Source organism: Perca flavescens, chromosome 10, assembly GCF_004354835.1.
Source record: "Perca flavescens isolate YP-PL-M2 chromosome 10, PFLA_1.0, whole genome shotgun sequence".
NCBI classification, from domain to species: domain Eukaryota; kingdom Metazoa; phylum Chordata; class Actinopteri; order Perciformes; family Percidae; genus Perca; species Perca flavescens.
In genome coordinates this window covers 20082077-20098959 of record NC_041340.1, presented here as the reverse complement: position 1 = coordinate 20098959, position 16883 = coordinate 20082077, and the positions used below count along the sequence as shown (strand labels likewise).

General features: G+C 41.3%; 1 protein-coding gene across 3 annotated transcripts in view; it reads right to left on the bottom strand.

Annotated features, from left to right (window-relative positions):
* apbb2a (amyloid beta (A4) precursor protein-binding, family B, member 2a) overlaps nucleotides 1–16883 on the bottom strand; it is a 38775-nt gene that overhangs the window by 9964 nt on the left and 11928 nt on the right. For 2 of the 3 annotated variants that reach the window (XM_028589246.1, XM_028589247.1), the window contains one exon: nucleotides 644–758. In XM_028589246.1, the coding sequence (XP_028445047.1) occupies nucleotides 644–758 (115 nt within the window). Of the gene's footprint in view, nucleotides 1–643; nucleotides 759–4666; nucleotides 4788–16883 lie in introns of all 3 variants that reach the window. The other variant, XM_028589248.1, reaches the window with a different exon arrangement.

Here is a 16883-nt window from a genome sequence, read left to right as displayed (position 1 = left end):
GCCTGTTTGCGTAGTATTATGGTGTACAGTGCACCAGTGGGAGGAGAGGTGCAAACAGATGGAAGGTTCATTCAGAAGAAGCATTGCAAAGTGAGTTGCTGGTATTTTGCTGGAATTTGGGTCTTAGACTTTGTGCTGAGAATGGACGTCTCAGAACCACATCTGTTTTAGGCAGGTTTACTGCAGCCTATAATCATATGTGCATGAGCCTACTGTGGGGTGGGTTAGGTGATCATCATTGCGTAAAATCTGGAAATATGATGTGATTGTATTTACCAGGTATTTCCCATTACATATATTTATGTGTACCCCCCCACACACACACACACACACACAAAAACTCTTATCTCCTCTCCTCTCTGTGAAGGCTCTTAAACATTCCCTCTATCTCTCTCCTCAGTTCTTACTTCTCAAGTAAAAGATAACATAAATCGTGTCTCTTGCACTGCTATTAGTTCTTCTATAACATGCATGTAGGGGTAGCATCTAAGGTACAACCTTAAAAAGTACCTTTGGATAACTGCATCAGCAGAAAAGAGTTTTTTTCTCTTTTCAAAAGTTACTCTGATTAAAGCTTGATAGCTTGTTTCAGGGCACCAGATAAGCTCATTCATGCGGAGGCAGCTGCGGTAATGACACCCACCTTGGAGCAGATTTCGTGGAGACTTGTGGCGATGGCTGCGGCAGGGGTATCACATCGGAACACGTGGCACTTCAGCACCCGCGTGTTTTTGTCTCTCGCCACATAGGCAAAGTCCCTGAAACACGGACAGAAGACACATGACTTTCTAGTGCAAGAAACAAACACAAGATACCTTGATGCACCTCTACAGCAGATGTACCAAACATTTTTTGCTTTGTTAAAGGGGCAGAAAGTAAGAATCTCTGTTGTCCTGTAATAGAGATGATCCAGTAATTAAACCATACCAGATGGGTTATCTTCCAGTGTGTGTACATTTATATATATATATATATATATATATATATATATATATATATATATATTCAAATTTCAGTTTCTTTATACATTCCCCAGCTGCCCTCTAACGTTATATGTATGTGGAAGGAGATGTAAATGAACAAACCACAATAAATATCAAAATGAAGTGATGGAGAATAAAACCAAGATAAAAAGAGAGCTGTTTGCTAATGAGGTTAGCAAACTGCTTTCTTTTTTTCTTGATAGAACAAGGAATTGTTTTATCATGTGGCATGATGTAATTGGTGTATATGTGTGTCTGATAAAGGAGATGGGAGAGAACAATTTGTGGTTATTTAGGGCTAAGAAAAAAACAAAACACGATAAATAACCTCACTACATTAATGGTATCATCACTGAATACTATCTCTTTGTAAATTCCTCTTAATAACATTTGTTCCATCTCATAAGTGTTATGGGATGGAACAAATGTCTAATCCATTCCATATATTGTATGTGGGAGAGTCAGATTTTATCCACTTAATGTTATCACACTGCTACTAGCTGGTTTTTCAGCAAATAGATTATAGTCTTCCTCTCAAAGCCTCCTGGTATGACTCCTTGGAGTGCGTCCTTTATACATTGTTGCATTTTTCTGTTAGATTAAACAGATCTTCCCAGAGGGCACATAGCATATGTGGATATGATTGCCAAATCTGTATTTTACATTCTCTTCAGTATTTTTCATGAGTTTGTTGGGTTCAATTTTGGCATTATCAGCAGCCTCTTGAAATATCTAATATTGTAATATATTACTGTCAATTTGAAAGCCCACCCAGGATTTGAACCCACATTTTATTCTCATTCCCCTTGTCAAGAACTGTTCTATTGGAGTTGGCTTTTTCAAATCTTTTTTCTTCATTTTATGTGTTGTCAGGAGGTAACTCTTTGCAAACATCAAAAAGAAAACTAAAACGTTCCATCCCCCCTCTTTGCACTTGTTTGCGGTCAGCTGTTTAACAATGCAATAAAGAGCCAGCAAAATGAATTGCAAGAAATTTCAAAAATGACAGCACACAACAGTATTACCCCATTTTGCATCATTATATATTTACCTATTTCTTGTTAGGGCTCTGCTCTAATTAGCGCCCTCATTTATTGTGGAAATGTTGCTTCATTATTTGTGTATTAACATCTCTGTCATAAGCTTTAAGGGTATGGCTGTAATTTCTTGTACGGCAGTCAAAGTTTCTTTGATAAATAGATTACTTAAAGCCCCTTTAACATGTGGCATGTTGTGTGCTTTGTGTTTTTTTTCTATCCATAGTCATTCCTGAACTGAAAGTAGAGGTTGGCACACATAAGCATACGTGAAGGCAGATGTGTGTCCCAGTGCCCGAGGAAACTATGTGCTGAGCGCTTCACAGTGGTACCACATGGGGAAAACATGGAGAGTATGAGGGTGAGACTGAGGGAGGAAGCTCCACCAGGAAAGAAACCTTCTGTACTAAGTGGGTGGGAGATGAAACACAGCTTGTGAGAGATACTATACACACACACACACGCACACACACACACACACACACACACACACACACACACACACACACACACACACACACACACACACACATGCACACGCACACACACACACACACACACACACACACACACACACACACACACACACACACACACACACACAGATGAAAGAAAGACACATTTCTTCCTCATTAACAGGTGAGACAAGCTGCAGAACAAAAATGTAGGTGGATATGTTTCCAGGCAGGACTGAAATGATTGAGTGAACACAAAAAGCAGAGTCAAAGAGGGGAGTGGGGACATGCAGAGAAGCCAACTGGATGGCAGTGTCACCAGATGCAGCTGATACACACACATACGCACACACACACACTGCACACTCCCAAATAACCATAGACACAAACAGAAATATGGCATTTATCAAAGCGGGCTCTTTGTGTTTATGAGTCCATTATCCGGACTGTCTCCTCTGCTTAATTGTGTGCTCACACACTTTGGGTCGATAATGCTCTGCGCCTTTGGCCAGAAAGAAAAGTACAGTGAAATGTGTGTGTGTGTGTGTGTGTGCGTCCAGTGCGCTTCGTTCAGGGACATTTGAGCAGTGTGTCACCAAAGCAGCATGAATGGCCTTGCCTTGCATACTACAAATGGTTCTTTTATGACTTCTGTTCCATCTCTGGGGGATCAAAATGCTATAAAACAGCATGCAACTCTTAATAGGAAATAGCCTGTGGCCGGTCTGGCTCGCTGATGATTTAACACCAGTGATTTAGATCTTCAGTAGTGCTGCTGCACTCCTGTAAAGAGCAACAGTGTCTCTGGGCGAAGCAAAGCCACTGATTTGATACCTGAGGCGACAGATGTGATTGCACAAGGGGGGGTTGGGAGTCTTGGCACAACGATTACTGAAAACAATGGAGAGGCACGATCACACTTGAACACACCACGAAGAGCAGTTACCTTTCTCTGGGTCCCGGGAAGCAGAAGGGAGGTGGGAAAAATGAGGGAGGGAAGTGAGGAGGAAGGAAGGAAAAAGTAAGGATAGAATAAATTAGTTAAAGAAAGAAAGTAGGATGGGGAAAAAAGGTAAAAATGGAAGGATCAGAAAATTGTATCACAACAAAAGATGAAAAGGGAAAAGAAACCGGGAGCAGGAAGATGGAATAAAAAAACGAGGGGGAAAAAAACAAGAGAAATGTTAATACACGTGACATACTGAGCCAGAAACAGACACAATGTGTCACAAAAGTGCGTGTGTGTGTGTGTGTGTGTGTGTGTGTGTGTGTGTGTGTGTGTGTGTGTGTGTGTGTGTGTGTGTGTGTGTGTGTGCGCGCACGCAAGCACGCACTGGAGCTCAGGTCTGTGTACTTTTCATTTTAGTGGCTTAGCGTTCCACTATATTATGAAACAGCCCACTTTTCCTGTTAGATGTGCTAACATACTCGCACACACACACACACCTTGTTGTTGCTGCAACTTTCCCTCCCCCTACTCCCCACTTTCCTCTACCTTTTCCTCTTTTCAATCTCTCTTTCATCCTCCCCTTTGCATTCATTCTTTAATCTTCCTCTCCCCAGCTCTCATCCTCTTCTAATTCCCTATCATTTCTTACCACAACATTAGAGGCCCAAAAAGAAAGAAAGATGCAACACAGAATGATTCATATCAACAGTGTAACTCATCACAAACGCTTTATTCCATGTTATAGTCTGTGACGCTCTATTATCAGGAACACTAGAAAGTAGGCACAGGCTGGATGAAGAACAGAGGGCTAATTCAAACATTGACTGCCTTTGATTTTTTGATGATCTGCTTAGGAAGACACAGTCTGTGTGTGTGTGTGTCTACACACATTAAAATGCATATCTTTCCCTCTATGTTCGAATTTCATTCATGATTTTCTTTGCTCCGAGTCCATTTACTTCTGCTCCATTTTATAATTCAGACTCCATGCCTCCTTCACTGTCCGTCACTTGTGTGAAATTGGATTTCAGTGTCGAAATTCTGAATGTCCCTAAAGCTGCTCTCTATACATACCTCTGACATACCTCTGCAATGTACCTCTTTCTTCTATTTACACGAGTGTCAGGCTGAAAGTGTTGCAAAGCCTTTATTACTGATGGACGAATCACATCACACCTGATTCAAACCCAGGACAGATTCTTACCTCCCAAAAAGCCACAGTATTGACATCTTCACACTGACCTTATTTGACTTTGACAGCACAAGACTGAGACTGAGTCAGCAACATCTGGAAATGTATCTGTTTCTCTCTGTTTTGTCCTTTCATCAACACTAAGCCAGTGGGGTTTTTCATACCTGAAAACTAAGCATTTCAAAAACAAGGAATATTAAGCTTTTGGAATATAACAACTTAAGCTTGGTCAGGCAGTGAAATTACAAAGCCATCTTTCTAACTTTGTCTATGAACACTTATTCAAAATGTAAATGAACCTAATCACACAAACTTTTGTCAGATGAGTTCTCGGCCATAAAATGGCGATTTGATGAGTATTTCAGTGCAGCAGCGCAGGTAATACTGTTCATACTGCTTAACTGGTAGCATTTATGAGCTGTGATCAAACCACTAGTTTATAACCATTCAGTTGTCAGACAAACAGAAACAAAACGTGTCTGTAAATGGAAGCGCAAGTGTGTGTTTGGCTGTAGTATAACACTGGGATGATGGAGAGCAAGAGTGGACAGAACCTCCTTCAGAACCTCACGTACCTGAGAGATTTTTGACCAGCCACTAACTAAACTAAGTACAATTTTGAGAGTATTAAAAGCATTTTTAATTTTCATTTAAATCTTCAAATACATATTCTGCAATATTCTACTTCCTACTTTCCTCCAACTCCCTACATTATGCTCTGATGTAAGTGGTAAATACTGAATTCCTTTAATTTAAATTTTCTTTTTGCCTACAAAATTAACTAATTTTGTCTAAAAGAATTGAATCAGCCTTAAGAAACCCTAAATTCAGTGTGCAATGTGTGTTATCATAAAATATAAACTCAGCATAACAAGCTGTAAAATCTCCAGAAATATTACCAAGAACATGACCTCAGTACCCTGCTGACACCTGTTTACATGTTGGCTGTAATACAATCTTTTATGATCTGCCGACCAAATTAGGAAAAGAAAACAAATGTAGTAACTTTGAAATGTTAGATCTTCAAGAAAACAACCTCAAAAATAGAAGTGTGATCACTGGTTGCTTTTACACATAAACAGCTTTTTCATAAATAGGTGGCTTAGTGTGGGGACACACAAAAGAGAGGAAAAAGAAGAGAGAGAGAGAGAGAGAGAGAGAGAGAGAGAGAGAGAGAGAGAGAGAGAGAGAGAGAGAGCTGTTGGCTTACTTTGAGGAGCAGTTATCCCCGACTTCAGTTAATGGAGGGTGTGACACATGGTAGAGAGAAACAGACAGCCAATCAACAAACAGAAGACAAATAGACCTCAGAGATGGCAGGAAAGTGAGGAGGGAGGATAGATAGATAAAGTGCAGAGAGAGGGGATTGATAAAGGCTAGAGAAGCCAAAATGAAAAGGTGGGAGTGAAGCAGAGAGGAATGGCAACGAGGTGAGAGACTCACTAGGGGCTGAATGGCGGAGAGGAGGTGGAGAGCAAAAAGAGGTACGAGATGAAAGGTATGAAAGCAGAGATGTGTTAAAGCAATACTCTCTCCACTCGTGTGTGTTCTTTCTCTGTAGTCCACACATTTCCAGAGCAGAATAATGGATGACTGACTCACTACTACCAATCTCTCTTTGATCCTGATGGCTGTGAGGCAGGCTCGCCTGGAGAGGATGCGTACAACTCGGAGATTAAATGAGGTCATGGCTGCAGATGTAAGGTGAACTGGGTTTGAGGAAGTCACACAGAACCGTCGGTGTGTGCAGCTCTGACATCACCCCACCCTCAGTAGTACAAACAGCACTGTGTGTAGTAGTAGCATTAGCATATGTACACTTGAAGGAAAATTCCACCCTTGCATATTTAACCATGGTTTCAGGTTTTGCTATTCTATTTTTTGTGGTTAACACTTTATTTTTTAAACAACATACAAAACATACAATTCAGGTTGTAATATTCAATTCATGATGCATTCCCACATTCCAGTTTAGATCCCTACACCTTAAATTTTTTTATCCGATTAATGCTGATGACAAATGCTGATGATAAATGTAAGAAGAAAAAAATCAATAACGCAAAACGCTGTAAAGCACGGATTCTGAGACTAGTTGTGAAATTGATGTCTTTGCCTCCATTATAATGGTTTTCTGCATGAAATAAGACTATTGATTGTTAGTATAAATGCAAGAAGGCTGCAACCAAAGCATGCATGTTTTAAAGTGATGGTCGATGAGCTGTGGCGACGAGCTGAAGTTAGGGGCCGTTTTAAAAGTGCATGCAAAATGGCCAGTTTACACTTAGTTTTTTCTTTTTGTTTTGAAGGTGGGGTTTAAATACGCATCATTCTTTATTATTTAATTAATCAAGGTGCATGGGTAAAATACGAGTCGATTTTGTATATTTTGTGAGTAGCTAAACTGTGTGAAATGAACGGATACATATTAAAGCTTCGTGTTACGCTCAACATGATGTCACATTGTTTATTTGACCAGTTATTCATAAAAATAAGTAAACAGTAAACAATTAAATAGGCTCATGAATGTTGGAACATCGGCAATAACGGCTTTGTGTTGAGTGAGTGTTGATGGTTTTGCAGTGTTTTTTCCTTTTGGGCTTTTTGCCCAAAGCACTACAATTTGCAAATGTAATGCTCAATAATTTAGACTATTTTCACTGATCATACTTTATAATTAAAATACAAGTAGTTTCGACCAACTTTATACAGAATTACTTGACTATGCATCTTCAGGTGCTAAAATGGCATAATAAAACTTAAGTGGCCACAACTGCTGCAGTAAAAGAGGCTTTTGAAGAGGCAGTGAAAACAACACAAATGTAAGTAGGCCCCAGCCTGCTCTTCTTTCTTCTGCTCTGTAGCTTCCAGTATCGCTCAGCAGAGACTCATGTCCTCTCCAAACCATCTGTCACGTGCACACACACACAAACACACTGAGCGCTGTGGCATCACACACACTTCACACAGACTTCAATTATCAAACAGCTTTTCAGAGAGTGGCTGGGTAGTGCCCGGCGCTATGCTAATGGACTTCCATATGCTAATTGCACAGCCAAATGCTGATTAGAAATGTCTGAGGAGGAAGTTCTTGTGACTTTCCTGTCAGCAGAAAGTAGACGGGGAGACAGGGAGGGCCAGGTGTTTGTACAGTGTGTGTGTGTGTGTGTGTGTGTGTGTGTGTGTGTGTGTGTGTGTGTGTGTGTGTGTGTGTGTGTGTGTGTGTGTGTGTGTGTGTGTGTGTGTGTGTGTGTGTGCGCGCGCGTGCGTGCATAAGGGAAAATATGTTCTACATACTGATTGTAACTGAACTGGTAACTCTATGATTATGGACAATGTTGTGACTTTGGCATCAGTCCAAAATGGATGTGAATGTGATCCAGTTTCATAGTGAGGTTTGAACGCTGAACTGTGACAGGTACGTTAGAGCGGAGACAACGGCTGGATGGTGGTTTAGAGGAAAGCCCTTTCATCACATTATAAAGAGAATAAAAAAACACCTTGCAGGGATGTATTTATATTTAGCAGCTGTTTACCTCCAAACATTCTCTTTTAAAAGGCAGGTTTTTCTTGCAACAGTTGTGTTTGACGCTTTGTTTTATAAGCTTACTTAAAAACATGATGTAGCATGGAATCGTCCTCAAAGGAAAGCACTCTGTAATTTTTTTATGATGAAAAATATTATCAGTAGGAAGGCAATATGAACACAGGAAGTTATTAAATTAAAAGAAGAAGTAGTAAAAGAAAAATCCACCCTAAAGCTCCCTTTGCAAGTGCTGAAAAAGTGAATAGACATTTCTGCTGTCACAGCCTAAAAATGCATTTTTATTTCGACTAATTCAAATTTTGTTGATGGACCTTCCTAATCTACATGTATAGCCATAAAAGTTCTCCACTTGGATTTGTCCAAACTTAATAAACATTGCAATACACTGCTATGAGGAAAACGAGTGGTGAAAATTGTGTTTGCAGAAAACAGTGTATGTTGCTCATGACTGAAGTTAATTGTAGTTTATTGTAATGTAATGTAGAATATGGGGATAAAAAGCCCACTAAAACTCAGAGATAAAACCAGAGAAAAGGAATGCAAAGTAAACACTTTACAGAGCCATTAATAAGACTCTACAGAGCTGCTGACAGATATTGGCTTAGTTTTACAGTACTGCACTATTGATGCAATGTTAGTGTCCACTAACTGGGTTTTACAGTCGTGTCATTAGCATGCTAAGATATCCAATATTCTAATTAGACGCTGACTAATACTGGATTTTTGAAGCCGATACCATATTGATATTTGAGAGTCTTAAGCACCTGGTCCCCTATATGCATGCATACACAAAGGTGTACTGAGCAGAACATTTTACAAGTGGAAAAATAAACTTCAGTGAATGTCAGCGCTCTATTAATATTAAGTCTTTGTACCTAAATTACACTCCATGCTGAGTTTCCTTCCTTCTCCCGTTTTTGTTTGGAGTTTTTCCTTATATGAATTAGGGGAATTAGACAGTGTCATATGTTTTATCATTGTCATATTTCAAAGCCATCTGAGGCAAATGTGTGATGTTGGACTATATAAATTAATCTGACTTGACTTGGTGGGTAAACTATGTAATGGTGATAATGTTTCTAAATAACCTAAAACTTAAGGTACCTTAAAATATCAGCCTACTGATGTATCTATAAGGTTTTTCATTTTAAATCAAGGGTTTGACATTTTGGGAAATTAATGAATTGCTGTCCTGCTGAGAGATTGATGAGGAATTTGATACCACTTAACATTGCTGTGCTTTGAGTATGTGTGAATGCGAGGTGTGAACGTAGGAAAAATTATCGTTTTTAAACCAAAATGTAGCAATGTAAATGAAGCCTAAAGCCCCTTCCCACTTGACAAAAAAAACAACATCCACTAACATCTGGCTTTTGTCTTTCGTGGGAAAGGTTAAAATCGACATTCATTCTTGGGAAAAATGACTCTGCAGTGTTAAAGGGTGTTTATCGGCTCCAGCTCTGATCAGCAGTGATGGAAACATGACACCCATGTGGACCCGCTTATTTTCGCCCCTTGTCACTTGTCTCTTTGTCACTAGCCACGAATTCTGTCCGTCTCCATTTAAAGCAACACTATGTAACTTTTAGCCCTACAGGTTGTATCATTGGAACTACAGCTGCAGCTAAAAGTTACATAGTGTTGCTTTAAGCAGCGCTCGGACATCGTTCCAAGTCGGCACCGAGTTTGAAAGAGAAACTGAATAAGTAACAGATACAAAAGAGGAGTAACCACTGTAACATTGTCACTGGACTCCAGGCTGCTTTCTACTGTTTAATAACCCTGTTTTCTGCCGCATTCGTGACATCAAAGATGACACACCAGAAAGAAAAACAACCATAAAAGGCATTCCCGTCTACTGGCAATGTGAAAGGAGTCTATTTTTAGCAGGGTTTCCCGCATTTAAAAAACCTGCATATATGTCCTAATTTTGGTGGGAAAATTGTACAAGAAATAGTTCCAGCTTTAACTCCCCTTAAAACACACAAAACCAATTAAAATGGCATTGCGTGTATGGATTACTGTAAACACATGAGACACATGGTGCAATTCAGTGACTGTGTTTTGGACAGAGCCAGGCTAGCTGTTTTTAATGCTAAGCTAAGGTAATCAACTCCTGGCTCTAGCTCCATACAACACAGGGAGTAGCGTCAATCTTATTATTTCTCCTTAAACTGACATAGTGTCATTTTTTGAGTTGATTCTAAGCAAAAGAAAAAAAAACTTTGTTCTTTCACAAATATGTGCTCATTTATGTGTAATTACTTCCACCAATTAATAAAAGTATTCTCGTAAGTGTAGAATCTGCCATTTAGAATCATTCATACACACGGGTGAGTCATCTTTAAAATACATTAGCTAAAGAGGGACATACTGCCGCCTTTCGCCCTATTACACTCATTGGCAACCCGCACCACGACGAATGCCAGGGGGAGATTACTCGCCAGGGAAGCAAAAAAGAGAATTAAAACGACAATGCGGCAGGCAAAGCAACAAGACCAAAGTTAATATTGGAGTGGAGGAATACTAAGAGCTAATTTCGGGTTCGGCCACCGTAGCAGTTAAAACGCGATCGGAATGGGAGGGGCTAGAAAGTAATATTCAGTTGGTTGTCATATACAATTTCACAACTAGATGGGAGAAATTCTTACACAATGTAGCTTTAATTTTCTGCGAGAAAACCAAATTTTCAAAACCATATTTCCCAAAACTATTTCTTATCTAGTGAGGTGGCACACTCAGAAATGTGTCCATGGAGCAGGATTTTGGAGTTAATTTGAATCTCAATATAACAACACCAGTAAAACCACAGATGCACTGGAGTACTTAAAGTCTGTGTGACAACTGAGCAGGGTAAACCCCTCTGCGACCTGGTGAATTAGTCATGGCCCACAGCCATTAGGCCTAATGCAGAATGCTTGTGCGTAATTACCTCTCTACACCGTAAACTTGTTTACAGCACCAAGATGAGCAGAAAAAATGAGCACCCAGGGCCAGAGGGTGCAGCGAAGGAGGAGAAGTGATATACGTGAGACATACTCCCTGTCTCTCTTCGCACACACACTCACAGGGAGACATAGACAAACACTTAACACAATCATCAATATTGCTCAAGGCAGCAAAGAACTAGGACAGAATCAAGTCAAAATAAAAATAAAACAGAAGTCTACGGTTTATTAAGCAGCATACACAACACACATAGCTGCCTGTGTGATTTCACCAGACATTTGATTTTGTTTACAGAAAAAGCAATGCATCAGTTTGATTCATCCTCAGTGCCTCTATCATTTCTAAGAAAACGCACAGATTTACAAAGCTGATGGTGAAAATTGTGTTTTACTAAACGGGAAAAACACACAACCCCAGTTTCTGTTCATGCAGCTTTGTGACCCAATTCCAAGCATTCGGTGTGGAAGAGGCAAATGAGAGAGGGAGGGGCAACAAGCTGAAGAAGCACATACAGCACGCATGTGTCAACACTAGTCGTATGTCATTACATATTTAAGAGCAGAAATAGGTGGGTGGGCGAGATGGAGAGACAGAGAGAGTGTGTGTGGGGAATGAGGGATGAGGGGGAGAAAGAGTGATTCTGGGTGGGCGAGAGAGAAAGATGATGTCCTGCTGTTCTCTCTGCGCTTGATCATTTATACATCATACTGCTCTGGAGTGTGTGTGTGTGTGTGTGTGTGTGTGTGTGTGTGTGTGTGTGTTTGTTCACAGCTGCCGATATTCTCAACTGAGACAGAGCTTCAGTGAGATGTCACTTCAGTATGACGCCCCCATGCATGATCTTACTAGTGTGTGTGTGTGTGTGTGTGTGTGTGTGTCTGTAAGAGAGAGAGATAAAGACAGTGTGCAGGAGAGTGCAGGGATTTGGTGTCAAGTGTAGAGTTATGCCAATCTCTACTCACAGTGCAGTTGTGATCAAATGCATGTAACCTAATTAGCTGCATGTGCCATAAATCATTATGTTTCATGCACATAGCATACAATAATTAGCCATCTCTCTCATTTTAAATACAGTGGATATACTGAATATTTTAAAGGGTCAGTTCACCCAATTTACAATTTTCAATCATATCGTCATGATCTTCATCGGGTGGAGAGTTTGCCCAGCTGTCACAGAAATAAAGATGTTCAAATTGAATGTTTAAAATGTTTCAGTTTTGATTAAAGTTTCACAATATATTTCACAAAAAAAATAAAAGAAATCTGCCTGCAGTTGTCTTTTGAGTGGACCCCAGGAAAGAATAGTTGTTACATAACTGTAATCATTGTAATAACTGATAGGCCTCCTAAATAAAGTATTGGGACTCTTTTCCCTTTTACTAGTTAAAGTTTTTAGCTGAGTTGAATGCACTTACTGGAAGCCTCTTTGGATAAAAGTGTCAGCTAAATGAAATGTAATGTACCTGCATCTATTTGCAAATCATGTGTGAGAAAAGTGATAAATGCATGCTTCTAAATTCACTCTGTCAAAATAAATAATTTAAATAAAAGTGAGATATTGAAATAACCAAATAGGAGATTAATTTACCACCCCATACGTTTATTCTGCTCGGCACATCAACAGCTGCCCTACTGAAAACATTAATATAAAAACTACATTGAGCACTTCAAACATGTTGAGTATTCAAATGTATTGATCTTAAACAGTCTGTAGCCACCTCTGCCGCCTTAGTCTGAATAGATAGACAGGCAACAGGCAGACACCGACTGCGCCAGCGTCCTGCTGTGTTCAGCCCTGTATGATCAGCGAACATCAGCATCACCTCACCTCACATCGCTCCCGCCACGGCCCGGGAACAGCGAGGGTTTTATCGGGAGGAGATTTATTGGCTGGTGGGGCAAGGGAGGGGATCTATAGGAGGAACAGGAGGAGTAATCCGTCAGGAAGACAGGGATTACAGCAGGTGTGCCTAACAATGCTAATGTAAGAGAGAGAGGGAAAGAAAGGGATGGTGAGAGTAAATGCAAGAAAGAAGGAAGAGATTTTTGTGTACCTGTTTGTCTTTTTTTTTTTGTGTGTGTGTGTGTGTGTGTGTGTGTGTGTGTGTGTGTGTGTGTGTGTCTGACTGACATATGACTCCGGGGTGGAGAGTGAGTGGGGACACAACTCCAACCATAATGACCCTTTAGAGAATGAGGGTTTCTGGGAGGCTAGGTGGACATTTCCTGACACGAGGCGCGTGTATGTGTGTGGAGAATGTGGTAGTGATGAATTGTGGGTAGATGGAAGGAGCTGGCGTGGAGGAGCGATGACTTGCAGGGAAAGAGAGAGGTCTGTGTGGGGCTCAAACCGGAGCAGGAGTGGTGAGAAAAGGCCATCAATCACTTTGGCGTCTATCGAGTGGGTCTAGGTATTCGGGCCCCGTCCCTGTGGGCCGACAGAGGGGGCCTTGCATGTTAATTAAGGTTACAGGGGCCTTGACATCAGCAAATAAGCTGCAGCTCAACTGGGATGTCACGACTGGAAGAGCTGGGCTGCTACAACCCAAGCATGCACATACAAACTCTCTTCATTGACATAAATGGAGGTGATCACTAGAGTGTGTTCAGCCTTAAAATATTAATGGTACTGGAGGCTTGCATGTCTCTTCTCTTCTCTTCTCTTTTTGTTCCTTTTCTAGATGCCACGGCTGTCCACAGAAGGTCAGCAGTGGGGGGAAATAAGTGAGAGCTAGAGGGAATAAGCAAGCACTGCTGCCCACTAATGAATATGAATGAAATGTAGAATCAGTGTGTGTTTGTGTGCGCTCTCACATCTGCTGATGAGCCATTAGTGAAGAAAGGTGACGGTATTTCCCTTTGATAGCCGGAAACACACACAGAGACAACAGGGCTGTACAGAGTCACTATTAAAGGCGTTCATCACAGTGGCACACATCAGCTCTTAAAACACTAAAGTCTCAATCCTAATAAGTGTCACGCGGCAAGGACAAGAAAACAAGCAGGAACTGCCCCCTAATGTCGTAAATCTCTGCAAAACTCTGGCTTCTTGTTCTTCGCTTAGTGTTTCCCTGCTCATCCCTCATCCTCCTCCTTCCTCCTCCTCCTCTTTGTTACGGGAGAATCTTATGGAGAGAGAGAGTGAAATTCCACATATGCATACAGTGAAGGTATTTATTACGCACGCATATGCGCACGCAGGCACGCGTGCGCGCACACACACACACACACACACACACACACACACACACACACACACATCTTTAAGTAGGTATGTAACCTAACTTCAAATTCAGAATGCAGCGCAAGATATGTCAAAAATAGTAATATTTTAAACTTTAAGTGCAATATCAAAGAGCTCCAAAAAGCCGTGACACACACTTTGAAAAATCCCTGCAGCACATCCAGACTCTTTAATCCTGTTTTTCTCAATCTTCCCTTTGCTTACTTCATCTTTCTCTTCCTTTCTTTCTTTCACTCTTGTGCTTTTTCTTTCTTATCTGGCTCCCTGAAAGTCTTGCTCATGTCTCCCGGCTGCAAACCTGCCACTGCTGCCAGCCTGCATCCATAAGCCTGACAGCTAGCCAGCCAGGGAGAGAGGGAGAGAGAGAAACAAAGTACACAGCTTGAAGTGAAACACACAGCAGGAGTCTGAGAAGTAAATAAGTGAAAAAATAAAGGGGAAAGTTAATGAATGAAAGTAGGGCTGGGATCTGTGCGTTGTGTCCTCTACACAAACAGAGCAGTTGGAAATCAACAAAGGACAGAGACAGGTTGTAATGTTGAGATAGAAAAAGAGGCAGTAGTGGATAACTATAAGTAAAGGAATGGATAGATGGATGGATGGGGAGAGCAAGAGGATTGAATGTATAAAAGATAGGGGTACTCACACAAGCAGACATGCTCGCCCCGTTACAGACGATTACTTCCTTGCCTCGTTAGCACCAAAACCACGGTGACATTGCTACAGCCCTGTCGCCGCGGTACCCGGGGTATATCTCTTCACGTCTGCCTCCTCTCTTCTTCTTCTTTTTTTTTTAATCCTCTGGGGCTCCTTTTCCCCTTCTCCTGTCCCTTTTCCTTCCCCCTCTCCTCCTCCTCCTCCTTCTCCTCTAACCTGCTACACCTTTTCTCTCCCTATCTTCCTCTACGGTCGGATTTCTTTGCTTTGCTTGCCTGGTACGAAGAGCCTCCTGCAAAGTCCTGCTGTGTCCTGCTCAGGGAAGCATACACTGCCTCCTTCTCCCTCACTGGCTCTCCATCGCTCTGTAAATACTCCACTCTCTCTCAAAAGCACAGCTACTCTTTTTTACCCACCTGCACTCTCCCTGTTTGTTTGGAGTATATTATCCTCTTCCTCAGTTGCTGCTATCTTTGTCGCTCCCTCTCTTGTCTTACTGAAGCTGAAAAAAAGGGAAGGCTATCCCCGCTAAAGTGCAACGATGTGACAAACAAAGAGAGGCAGAAAGAAGAAGAGGCAAAGCAGTGCAGCCAATGGCGCAAGAGGGAGGCAGAAAGAGCGCTGGAGACAAAGAGTGGAAATAGCACAAGAGCATTACAGACAGAAAGAGGGGATGGTGAAGAGGGGGAAAACACAGACACACCCGCCCATTCACCATCACACACATACAAACAGAGTGCTCCAGATAAAGACCTATGACTTCATCAATTCAAGCCCATGTGCAGTCACACACACATACATGCAAAAGTGTACGCGTACACACGAGTATGCACAGTGACGGACTTGCTGAGTGCTCCAAATATAGCCTCATGACTTCATCGAGGAGCTAACCCCCTCTCGTCCCGGCCCGCTTAAAAGAAAGGGGGACTCATTCATATTGAATCAAGCTGAAGGAGAGAGAGAGAGAGAGAGATAGAGAACATTCAGGACAAGACTGGGAATATACCTCCGATAGATGGATAGAGAAAGAGACAGGAGACGGAGAGAGAAATGGAAGAGCACAGGGAGCTTTACTTTGAGGTACCCTCCATTCATTCATTCAGACAGGTCCGTCTGCCACAGCTCAGCACACTACTTGTGTGTTTCTCAAGCCAGTCAAACACTAGATAGAATGAAGGAGTATGTGGACTAACTACACACTGTGATTGTTGAACATCTCACACCAAAACCATGGGCATTGATGTGTTGCTATAACAGCCTCAACTCCACAAATCTTTCCACAAGATTCATGAACCTGCAGAGATTTGCTCCCATTCAGGGGTGTTAAGTCAATGTTCCGGATGGGATCGAGGTCAAGGTTCTTCTCAGAGCATTCAAGTTCTTCCACACTAAATAATGTTTTTATTAGATATTTTAAGATTAGATTTAAGAAAAAGAAGAACCTAACTACACAGACCAACCAAGATGACAGCACCATCTCAGCAACACTGCTAGCCTGCAGCACCAGCACCAGGCAAACTCACTAAGTGACCAGTAAATAAATACAAAAAAACAATCATGACTCTACTGCAGGAGTTAACTTACATAGTGTAGAGTGAAATAATCATAACTAAAAGCCTTTCACATTTCATTCACTGACCTATGATGAGCACTGTGACTATAAACTAAACCCACCTACACACCAGTAAGACAGATTCTACTAATAATTTAGTGATCACCTCCTAATAAACACTGCAAAGCTCTCTGAGCTAACACATGGGCAGATCAACCCAGCCCCCTCAACCACATGGCTCACTACACACACATTCCCCACATAGGCCAAGGTTAAAATCTGTTCAGTTTAACCTTTAATAAAACACAAAATATTTGATTT